Source organism: Clarias gariepinus, chromosome 14 (genome assembly GCF_024256425.1).
Source record: "Clarias gariepinus isolate MV-2021 ecotype Netherlands chromosome 14, CGAR_prim_01v2, whole genome shotgun sequence".
Classification (NCBI taxonomy): Eukaryota; Metazoa; Chordata; class Actinopteri; order Siluriformes; family Clariidae; genus Clarias; species Clarias gariepinus.
In genome coordinates, this window is record NC_071113.1 from 30,481,327 (window position 1) to 30,494,325 (window position 12,999).

Sequence of the window (12,999 nt, forward strand, 5' to 3'; positions counted from 1 at the left end):
TGCTATATAACTCTACTCTTTAAAAAGCAATACAGTTTCAGGTCTTCAATAGTGATGTAAATCAGTCCTCCTTTAGTGGTGAGAAACCTGGAATGTTGATAGGCAGTTTGTTTTTTTTCTAATCACACATGGTCCCACAGACTATTATTAATTGTTGTTAGATGACTTCAAACATAGCAATAAAATGGCAGTTTTCCAACAGTAATGTAAAGTCAGTTCTCCATTATTGGTAAGAAACCCTGACGGTTGATGGGTGGCTTTTATCCTAATCAAATATGGGTACAGAGGTAGTAGAAGTTAAGGATATACCTTAGGAATTTGTTTTCTAGAAGAGCTACTTCTTTTGGTTAAGAAGGTTGGTTAGTGTTGAGGGTTCTCTCTATGTTGCAGGTGAGGTGATAGCTCATAAATATAAATTGCTGCTAAATGACTAACATTCTTGAGAAACCTTGAACATCAACATGTTCTCAACCAAAAGCTTCAGGTCTGTTCTTAATAACCACTTATCTAAAATAACTGCAAACACTAATCTTAAGGAGAAGATCTACGAACCATCCATCAACACATAAACTAAAGTAATGAAGTCAATGCTAATGTGAGATATTTTATTCAAGCCCTGATACAATGGTTACAGTTTGTCTAAAATCCACTAACATCAGGAAAGATAGGATTTATCAGACACAAGGAACTGATACATAAACGGCACTAGCCTTTTTTTTTTTTGCCCATGGCATTGGGCAAAACAAATGCCCAGTGCTGGTTCCCTTTGTGCCGTTGACACAAAAGGAACCAAAACCTAGGGAGGTTTGAATGTTAATGGCTTCAATGTTATAGCCTATTGGTGTGTACATCAGCGTGATCAATGACGTAAACAGAACAACTTCAAATGCAGGTTTAGTGTTAGAGGATCTTTGCATAACCTGACATGGAGAACACACATTTTCGAACAGGAATCAGCTAAGAGGTTTAGGCAGCCATGGATTTTTTTGTTCTGTCTGTGTGGTCAAAAAATGTATGCGTTTATACACTACGCAAAAAAAAAAAAAAATCTGTAAAACAACTGAAGCTTTTCTGGGCAGTGTGGTGTAAGATTAAATTAGATCAGTCCACCTGTTTTAAATTTATCACTTAAAAACACTTCACAACTAGGTTAAAACTGGAATTTCCCATAAATGTACACAATGTTTAATGCAAATTAATTCTGAATATTTTCTACAACTATTTATATGGATTCCTTTTTTAAATATATAATTTTATTGCCAAACACATACATTTCCCAAACAGCATGCTGTCATTTTTTGTAATTTATTTAAAACATCACATAACAACACAAGCATATAAACTTGAGTCATGAAATGATCAAACCACAGAAAATACAATACAAATGGCACCCAGGTTCACCACACACATATTTAGTAGTATTAATACTACTGTAATATCTATATAAGTACAGCACAAACATTCTCCAGGTTTAACACGCCACAATTCTGATGTCTGTAAACATCTACTGCTAAATGTCAAATAATTAGAACATTCAAATCCAAGTCATTATGTTTTATGTTCAAAGTTTTCCCTGAAAATCTAATAATCGTATTGCATAGTATGAACATAACATGGAAAAAAAGTTAAATATTTATATTTATATATAAACTGATAAATGAAAGAGTAAAATCTGAGTACAGCCAGTCAGAGTCCACTTTAAATTTAAGAACAGAGATTCAATCTAATTACAGTTTTCCACTATTTCTCTTTAATTTATTCATAACTAAACGTTCCAGCTGGATTATTCATGTTTGGCACCAAAAGGAAACAATAGTTGGTATGGATGGGAACGACCAGCCATCATACAGGCTGATATGACCAGCCTGTATGATATTATCACAACACCCAGGTTCTGAGTCATAAAAAAATCTGTATTGTGATTCTCAGTATTAATAAGTTTTACTTTTGTTACAATTCCAAACAAACATAGCCAATAATTTACTTGTTGTATTTTACTTGTACAAGGATGCTGTGAATAGTTTGAAGCACACCACCTAAACACCTGAAGCTTAACACCTCAAATGCAAACCAATCTAAATAAAAATAAATAAATAGAATTTGGAGTCAGTGTGACGGTCAGTACACGAATTGTCACACACCCTATTTTTCCCCATTTTTACTATTTGGGTGGGCGGGGCTAGCAGCCCTATCTGTTGCTGACTGGTTATGTAAAATACATAACACAAAATGGTACAAACCTGGGCAATGGAAATTCACATATTTCTCTATTCAAATGCTATCTCATTTACACTACTGCTTCTAAATTATTAGAAAGCCCTAAACTTAATCAGTAGAAGAAAAAAAAGTTGTTGTTTTTTTGCTAGTTTTCTTAACAGCACTGTTCTCAAATCTGATTGTTGTAGTAAGGTATATAAGGTGAGCTTATAATGAAAATAACTCTTTCATGAAGACTTTCTCAAATTCAATCATTAATATTTTTAATAAGTAAAATAAAATACCTTTAATTGCAGTAACTTGTTTACTCGCTAATCATTGAAAAGGTAAACTGAAGCCCTCGCTCATACCTCAGTAAAAAAACGTTATGCTTCCGTCACCTCATGCCTATATGCGATAACACCGATAAGACGACCAGTCGATGTCAAACCTCAGAGCTTGTATGGACACGAAATGTCCTCCAGGGTAAATTCATAAACAGCCATTTGTGGAACTTGAGTGCAACATAATGCAGTTTAAGCCTCGAGAGCCGCCATTCATGAAGATCCGAATCTCTGTGTTAGCTTAAGGCACTCGCGCTACATCTATAACAACTCCATTAGAGTCAATACCAGAGAGGCTAAATGGGACTGTTAGCTGTTAGCGCTGGTGGTAAGAAAGAAGGAGAATGCACTGCGTGTGAATGAGTCGACACATGAGGCCCATTATTACTTTGTAATCATAAATCCTAAATAATAAGCTAGCTAGCACAACATAGCTGTTAGCACTGACTGGAAACATTAATGGAGTAAATGGAATAAAAATGTTGAAGGCATGAAATGAGACTGCTAGCTGTTAGCAATAATGTTACAGGAAGGGCAGAATCTAGCGAATGAGTCAAAAGTAAGGAGTGCTACATGCTCAACTAGCATAACTCAACGTAGTGACATTGTTCACCATTAGTACTAAAATCAGTTCTAGTGGTGAACTAGCATAAAGTAGCAGCATCTAGTTGTGAACTAGCATAAAGTAGCCTAGATGCTAAACAGTGTAAGAATCAACACTAAAAAGTGAAAAAAGTAAACTGTAGCCAGCTGTAGCGTTATGTAACAACGTGCTAATGCTATATGATGAAATTAAGAAATCTTTGACATTAATGTAAACAACAAAAGAATTGTAAACTTCACTGAACTGCAATAAATCCCATGTAACTTTATAGAAAATAATAAGGTCTAGCCCATAGTACAGCTCGACACATGCGTTCGTTCAGCATCTGTCTGTCCCAGTTCTACACCTGCATCAAATTAGCATCAGCGCTCACTCCTCAAACGAGTTCAGAGACACAATCGCTAATTAATTTGCCGCTTCAAAGCATGGGCTGACACTAGACTCGTCATCCAAAACAAGAGAAAATGAGCTGCGATAATTAGCCGAACTGCCGGCATTTTGCATAAAACGCCATCGATTCCTATTGTGCTCGGGTGAAGGAGTGTGGTCGTGTCACGAGTCGAGTTTAGCACGATTTGCGTAGCTTGTGCTCCAGCCGCTGCTCTCGGAGGGCTTTAACAAAGCGTGAGGTCGCAAATGGATTCGGTGTTGAAAAACGTGTCAAGATGAGCGGCCGCTGTTTTGTTGAGTGAGCAATTACAGCCGTCCTAAATCACGTAGCTGTTAAACGATCTGTACCTGATCTCACACAAAAAATTTGGGATGTGGCTGTATTTCCGGGGAAAAAATACAATAAATTAGTGTGGGCTTACAAGTAAACGTTCTTTAAAACAAAATGTAAAAACTGCAGGAACATACATACATATAATATAGAAAAAAAAAGTTTAGATAATTTCACCCTTTCCTTTAAGAACAAACTGAAATTCTGTTTTATCTCTGAGAACTACTGAGCATGAGGTGCATTACCAAACTTGCGGGTGCCAAGACTTTAATAAAAAAGCATTATTATTATTATTATTATTATTATTAAGTTTATCTGAGGTAGAACTGGGGAGTATTAAGTTTATAGTGTCAAAAACAAACAGTGGACAAAAATGATTCTAAATGGTAACAAAATGGCTGCCCTGTGGAGTCGCTCTGAAGAACCAGGAAAGCCTCTGAAGAACCAGAAGAGCCTCTGAAGAGGTCAGTTTTGAAGGCACAAGTTTTACAAATTGCTAAGAATTTTTAAAATCATCATCACTATTTTGTTAATAAATTAAACAATTTCTTAGAAATGGAGAATAGCACAATATAACATTCTGCCTGACTTGACTAATCACATGAAATACAGTTAAGAGTTAATTTACAATAATGTGAAGTCGTTATGTTTGCTAACGTTCACCACTATGAGATCTCTCTCTCTCTTTCTCTCTTTCTCTCTAGATGCTAAGTAGGATAGTGTGGATGCTGTTAGCTGGGATCTTGGCGTCTTTGTCATCACCGCTGATGCGGAACATGATGTCTGTGTTCGATGGGATGGTGGTCGTCCCGCTGAGAGGTTTTCCCAACCAGCTGTGAGCTCCTCGCTTGTACATCCTCACTGTCACCTACAACGACCAGAAACGTTCACATTCAGCATGCTAACATCAGCATTCTAATGTCCAAATTCTAACAATGAAATGCGAAAATCAGCTTGTTAACGTACTAATGCTAACATCACCACACTAACATTATAAAGCTAACATCGGAATGCTAATATCAGCACACTAGCTGTCATATTAAGTCTCTAGTACCTGCAAGGCAACTTTACAGCATTACAGATTCTAATTGATTTAAAACCAGATTGTAATTGAATTCAGATTGCAAATCTACTGTAACTCAGATTCAAATTCTCTTTCTGATTCAGATTTTGATTGTAATTCTGAATTACATTTAGATTTTTTATTCAGATTTGAAATCTGATTTTTATTCTAATTCATATTACCATTCACATTTAAACTCAATGACATTCTAAATCCAAAAGAAAAATTAAAATATAATTCTAATTCAGTTTAAAATTGTGATGGAGTCGGTTTTAGATTCAGATCCAAATTCTAATTCATACTTTAATTCAAACTACAATTCTAATTTGAAATATGATTTCGGTTCAGGATCAGACTCTCATTCAGACTATAATTCACATTATGATTTAATTGTTTTTTTTTAGATAAAAACTTTAAGATTATGTCGTATGGTTTAATATCACAGAGTCAATTTATTCACTTGACAAATATATGATAAGATAAAGATAAAGATAAAGTTTTATGATCTGAGGTCATAAAGGTCACGACCCTGACTGAGACTTTCGCTTCGTCCACGACCTTCATGTTTGACCCCTGCAGGCCAAGCTGTTGCTCACAGGCTGAGCAGGAGGATCAATTCAGATTCGATTCGGTCAGAAGCCACCTGGACGTCGTCATCATCATCATCATCGAAATGAGAAACCAGAGAGAGAGGAACTGTTTTCGCTCGGATGTTGATTCGTTTCTTATAACAGCATGTCCCCATGTCTGTTATTCTTCCTGAACATGTTACAGCCTTACTTCTGACCCCGGAGACTCCTTCTGTAAATGATTAATTAAGTATACGTTTCCACACATATCAACGTTTATCAACCGTCCCGCTTTAAGTCCCTGTCAATGCGCTGTTACCATAGAAACGGTAACATATTAAAACGAGCGGAACCAGACTCTGAGCCGTGCCGTTAATCAGCACCTTTAGACTCGAGAGCAGAACAATAACGCTCGAGCTGCTTAACACACTCGTTCTCTGAGGTCTGTGATTGAATGAAATAAGACGTGATTTGCGTCAGAGTGTGTACGAGCATCCCGCTGTGTGACTCGGCAATTCAGCAGGACACACACTTCAGCATCAAAGAGAAAAGCAGTGTATCTTTGAACAAGCCAAGATTGGACTCAGATTTCTCTCGCTCTTCATACAGCTTAACGAAGTGTGTGCTCAGCATGGCGTGCACACGCGCACACACACACGTACGCACACACACATACACACTGTTATCCGGCTGGACAATGGCCACCTTAATGAGATTTGCGTGGCCGGATAATTGAACTCTGTTCCATTTCAAAGGAAAAATCTGCAGCACTTCTGCTGTTTGACGCGCCTTATACACGAGATTAAAGTGTACAACCGTGTCCACCTCCACAACACACACTCACTCACACATGCACACACACACTAGGGAAGATGATGTTTTTTTGCTATAAACATGGACAATTTTTTCAATTATGGTTTGTGTGAGAGCGGTGTGTGCTGGCGAGGGTGTTTGGCTAATGGCCGCAGGTCGAGGTTCAGCGAGTGGAGCTTATTGCAGACACGCGCCGAGGCTTTTATGAGCGACACATCAAAAGGCAGATAAACTACCGAAAAGAGGAAAGATGGAATTGAAAATTTCATCTCCATTTCTGTAAAAATGTGTTTTAGTCTCTCTTTTGTAACAGAAAATGTAATTTAGACAGCAAAAAAGCGATGCGTGTGCGTGAGTGAGTGTGTGTGCGTGAGTGTTTGTGTGTGTGTATGTGTGTGCTTGTGCGTGAGTGCTTATGTGTGTGGCACAGGAGATACAATTTTATATTATTACATGGGTATAGATTTTGACTGAAAAATATACAAATAAAAAAAATGCTTATTGTCTTAGTACAGGAGGCGTGGCCTCTGTATATTATTTTCAGTAAAGGAGGCGTGGCCTTTGTATATTATTCTCAGTAAAGGAGGCGTGGCCTCTGTATATTATTCTCAGTAAAGGAGGCGTGGCCTCTGTATATTATTCTTAGTAAAGGGGGCGTGGCCTCTGTATATCATTCTCAGTAATAGAGGCGTGGCCTCTGTATATCATTCTCAGTAAAGGAGGCGTGGCCTCTGTATATCATTCTCAGTGAAGTAGGCGTGGCCTCTGTATATCATTCTCAGTAAAGAAGGCGTGGCCTCTGTATATCATTCTCAGTAAAGGAGGCGTGGCCTCTGTATATCATTCTCAGTAAAGGAGGCGTGTCCTCTGTATATTATGCTCAGTGAAGTGGGCGTGGCCTCTGTATATCATTGTCAGTGAAGTAGGCGTGGCCTCTGTATATCATTCTCAGTAAAGTAGGCTTGGCCTCTGTATATCATTCACAGTGAAGTAGGGGTGGCCTCTGTGTGTCAGTCTCAGTAAAGGAGCCTCTGTCCTCTAAGTGACAGTGATGGAGGCGTGGCCTCTTGTGTCAGTCTCAATAAAGGAGGCGTGGCTTCTGCATGTTGGTGTCAGTAAAGGAGGCGTGGCATCTGTGTGTCTGTCTTGATGAAGGAAGCGTGTCCTCTGTAAGTGATGGAGCCCTGGCCTCCTTATATCAGTCTCAATGAAGGAGGCGTGGCCTCTGCGTGTCAGTCTCAGTAATGGAGGAGTGGCATCTCTGTGTCATCTAAATGAAGCAGGTGTGGCTTCTGTGTCTTAGTGTCAGTGAAGGAGGCGTGGCCTCTGCGTGTCAGTCTCAGTAAAGGAGGTGTGGCCTCTGTGTGTCAGTCTCAATAAATGGGGCGTGTCCTCTATAAGTGACGGAGGCCTGGCCTCTATGTATCAGTCTCAATGAAGGAGGCGTGGCCTCTGCGTGTCAGTCTCAGTAATGGAGGCGTGGCATCTGTGTGTCAGTCTTAATGAAGTAGGTGTGGCTTCTGTGTCTTAGTGTCAGTGAAGGAGGCGTGGCCTCTGTCAGTGTTAGTGAAGGAGGCGTGGCCTCTGTGGCTCTGTTCCATCAAAATAGTTTAAAGTGCAAACAGAAAGAAACACTGTTGGTTTTTAATCTAAGGCTTTACTAAGTAGTGAACACAGCTTGAGTGTTATGAAGTGTTTATTACAGATTCTGTACTCATGTAAACACCTCCCACAGTGCCTGCAATCACTCTACACCACACTACAGAACACAGAGCGTCAAACACGCGGTTGAGGTTACGATCTGGAATTCTTCTGCGTCTCACTTTACACCGACACCTGACCCGCTGGAATGAAACACGGCTTGATTAATTCTGGCATGCTGAAACAATAGCACCTTGAATTTGGCTTTTAGATGGCAGACGTCTGGCCATGTGCGGGGGAGATGTAAGACTGACAACAGCTATTTGTCTACAATCAACCTCAAACCTCGGGAAATCATCAGCATGATAAAACACGACAGCTCCGAGTTCAAAGACACTCGGAGATTTATCAGCTCTTTTTCCCAGTAGTTTATCACAGAGAGGACAGGCTCGAATTCACCATCACACCAAAATGTCCAAAATCAGGACTCACTCCTGTTCACCATCGCACCAATCAGGAGTGAATTATGAGTCTCGAGTCTGAGACAGAACCTCGCTGATGTTTCTGCACTGCTCTGATTGCTGTGTTTGATGTACAGAGCGATGAGGGTGGTTTGGGAAAGTCCTTCCATCTAATAAACATCACACAACAACAACCTGTACGCTCAGCTTTAATCAGATAGAGGTCTCCTGTAAATCTAAAAACAGATAGACAGATCATAAAACATAGAGACGGGAGAGACAGACAGACTGAAAACAAAGGGCACAGACAAACAGAGGGATAGAATCAGTCAGACAGAAAGGCAGAGACAGTACCAGACAGACAGTCACAAAAACAAAGACACAGACATAAACAGTGACAGACAGTCAGACAGATACATGGAAAAAATGAGAAAGACAAGAAAGAACATAAGGAATCAAATAGACCAGAAGAGATACAGAATCAGACAGACAGAAAGAGAGACAGACAAGTCAAGGAGAAATAAAGGCTCAGAATGAGAGACAGACTATACAGAATACAGAGACATGAACAGAGATACAAACAGCGCTAGACATACAGACAGAAATACAGACACAGCAATAGACAGATACAGATAGACACAGGGACAGACAGAGATGCGAACAGACAGACAAGCAAACAGGCAGACGAGCAGATCACATGGACACAAAGACAAACAGAGATAGAGACAGTCAAGGAATAGAGATAGAGAGACAGTTGAAGCTGCTCATGTGATTTTTCCGATGTTCAGTCTATTAATAAAGAGATTTCTGCATGCTTCCTGTCTGGTCTCAGTTGTGTGTCCTCAGCACTCAGGTGTGAGCTTTGACTGAATCTCTCTCTCTCTCTCTCTCTCTCTCACACACACACACACACACACACACACACACACACACACACACACACACACACACACACAGATCTGAGATCAGATAATCCTATCACCTCAGGCCACTTCCTCCTGAACTCAAATTAACACTAATCAGGATACACCCTGAGGTGTAGTGTACACTTTAGCCCTAATCCCTACACACACACACACACTTATACACACTCTTACATCTTAAACACAAATAAGTAATTTTATAAAATGTAACATGAACCTTGCAAAAAAAAGAGGTAAAACTATAAACTGAGCTCAATAATTAGATCCGTAAAACCCTGAACTGCACCTGAGAAGAAAGAGGCGCTGGCACTGGGGGACTCTCTCAAATGAGGCAACCGCCTGCACAGTGCTGAGTTTCTCTTCCACAAGTGCAAGGGTTGAGAGTTCACAATCAAGCACTGCCACCATCTCATATGAATCAGTCAGGGCCTGCATGCTCCCAGGTTCACGCTCTTCTGCTGTCAGAGGACAGTGAAAAGTGGGTTCCCTGGGTCTCACCGGAGAGCAATGGCACAAGCAATCGCCACAATTTTGAGCTCTGCCATGTGCTCGAACATTATCATGTACGCCTCAATGTTATCATACAGCAAAAGCTTGGGCAACAGACTTTGTGCCTCATGATGGGGTTGAAGTTGTGGTGGTGGCTTGCCGCTGTAGGCTGGCTTTGAGAAGATGATGAAGGTATTGCTCTGGGATGGGTTGAACCCGAGTTTCTGTGTCTGGAGTCCTCAGTGCAGTGGTAAGGTCTAGTGGGAGAGCCTCGGTGATGAGCAGTGGTAAACTTTGGGAGGACGAGCTGGCTATAGGCCCGACTGCTCAACCAGACTCCGACTCCATAAACTCACTCAAAAGTTAAATAAAGCTAGCCAGGTAAATGTGTCTGTTATCACAACCCCTCAGTAAGAACATGAGCTAGGTATATACATGTCTGCTCCAACCTCATGATGTATGATTCACCCGATCCCACGTTCTTCTGCTCTATGCTTTCCACTTTGCCACTTGTTCAACATGTTTGCTCTCACCTCATGCTCTACGCGTTAGCCACCGCAAGGCGCTTTACGCGGTCTCCCTCACCTCACGCTCTAAGCATTCACTCCTACCTCATGTACATGTTCCCTTTAGTTCACACTCTGTGTTTGCCCCGACCTCAGCCTCTATGCATTTGTCCGTACCTCACACTCTACACGTTCCCACCTCACACTCTATACATTCCCACCTCAGCTCACACTCTACGTGTTCACCCTTACCTGATGTTCTATGCGTTTGCCCTTACCTAAATCCGCAGGGTCAGCGTTAGCCATGGACTTTGTACTATTTTGTGTGCAGGATTGAATTTGCTCCATTTGCCCCACCTCCTGTACAGTATGAGAGTTTTTTATGAGCGCTCCAGTAGTGACAGCTTGCTGCTGTCCATGTGAACACTAAACAAGGAACTCTCATTAGCATTTTTTTTGGCCTAAAATAACAACACACATTAGAATAACTAGTACCAGCCTACATACCAGACTGGTAAAGTGTTTTTTTTTTTTTAAAACAGTGACTACATTTCAGATTTCGAACGTGACTGATTGTGCGGGATGAAACCCAGCAAATTGGGAAAGTCCCCTTAGACACGCCCACGTTTATAAACAAATACTCGAACATTTTATCTTGTTTTGTGGGTCCTTTATTCCTGAGATAACACAGAGCTTCATTGTAGGGGAATTTTTTAATGAAATGTTTCACTGATGTTTTTCACTTTAACTCTGAGTATTTATTACAGGAAATAAATCCACCTCAGGTCAATCACACAGCATTTTATACTGTGGTTTATTTCCCTATTATCAAAACACAGGATTTAAATAGAAAAGGTATTAATAATTGATATCTATAAACACTATACTCTGGCTACTTTTTCTTAAAAATAACCATATTTCTGAGCATTTTTTTTTTTTTTTATTCATTCTCTGTGGTTTTAAAAACAAAAATATTATTTAAAATAGTATTATATAAAAAAATGAAACTAAATAAAAAAAGCTCCTATAGATTTATTTTTTAGGTTGAAATTCATTAATATTACAATTTATTTTTAATGTTTAATAGTTACATTATTTAGATAATTAAAATAATTTAATTATTGTATAATTTTTATTTATTATTAATATAATATATATTATATATAGTATAAATTTTACTTTATTTTATTATATATATATATATATATATATATATATATAAATATATTATATATATTAATTATATATATATATATATATTATAATATTATATATATTATATATATTATATATAGATATATATATATATACACACATCTTTATTTCTCAAATTTTTGAGGTATCAAAAAGACAGATTAATGCTTTCCTGGATTTAAATAACGAAGGACCTTTTATCTTGTTAAAAATATTTCAAATAAGTGTTTGATAACTGCTAAAATAATGTTTTTTTAAAAATTTTTGGGTGTAGACCCAGTGTCCGTTTCGTAACCTTCCCCATATAATGTTGAAGATTTTACAAAAGCAGACACCACAGACATGGAACGTCTTCTGTGTCAGCCTTCATTCCAAGAGGTTTATCTTCTCTTTTCTTCTCTCTTTTTTTCCACAGAGGTGTCTATAAATTTTCAAAGGGATGCTCCTGTCGCTTTTTTTATGAACGTGTGTAATACAAACGCAGACAGCCGAGCTTCCTGCCAAGTCCTAAATCAGTGTATAATGATCAATTACACTCGATAGGGTAAGTCTCCACAAAGTACGCCAGGCATTTGAGTAAGAACTATGTTTGAACCTTTATGTGAGCTATGACAAGCGTTTCGATGCCAACACGCTGCAACGTGAGAAGCTCTAATAACGTCTGCGCTGTGGTGTAGTGTGCGCATAGAAAACATGTGGAACGGCCAGAATCAGTCAGGACTCGGGGTTTAGGAGTCCTGCTTGTTAGAAAGCCAGAATGATGGGGGGGATTTCCAGAACGCTCTCTAAACACCGCTGTACGTCGGTTAGCCGCAGGACCGCGGGGATTCTTCCTGCGAAATGTAAGTGCGATGCTGCCGTGTCGTCTGTAAACTAAACTTTGGCTGCGTGACGCTGTGTGGTCTGCTCAACATGGCTGCCAGGGATTTCTCAGTTAACGAGACAGATACGACTAAAATATCAGACGAAACCGCAATCTGTGCCAGTTTACCCGCAGAAGCATGAACTGAAGTGAGACACGGTGTCGAGTGTCACATCTGCAGTGCAACCAAAGGGAAGACGGAATTATTGGGATTCGCCGTCCATCTGGGTTTATGCAAAGTTTACATTTGTGTGCCTGAAGAACTTAAAATTTACATCCATATAAATAAAAGAAAGATTTGGTCTGTACATTGGTCAGGACTCGCTCTTTACGTTGGAGGACTAGAAAACCTTCTGTCTGTATGTTTCTATGACTCTATGTCTGTTCAGCCGATATTGTCACAGCATCACACAAAACTGGCTAAATAGATTTAAATTCAACTTTGTCAGCCGTCAGGTACACACCTGCAGTTAAATCTGTGCTATAAATGAAATCAAAACGTTAAGTATAAGGGAAGTTATGAGCTGTTATGTGCCAGGTTACGTCAAATATTTTTGACGAATGCAGCGCTTTTTCCCTAGAGGTGGGCGTGGCTAAAACAGCCACTCAAGAG

The 12,999-nt window shown here is 39.4% G+C and overlaps 1 protein-coding gene across 1 annotated transcript in view; it reads right to left on the reverse strand.

Annotated features, from left to right (window-relative positions):
* Positions 1–4,387: 4,387 nt before the first annotated feature.
* Positions 4,388–12,999, reverse strand: part of si:zfos-911d5.4 (uncharacterized) — a 32,620-nt gene continuing 24,008 nt past the window's right edge. Inside the window, exon 7 of the mRNA XM_053512268.1 lies at positions 4,388–4,733. Within this exon, the coding sequence (XP_053368243.1) occupies positions 4,566–4,733 (168 nt within the window). The 3' untranslated portion in view covers positions 4,388–4,565. The remainder of the gene's footprint in view (positions 4,734–12,999) is intronic.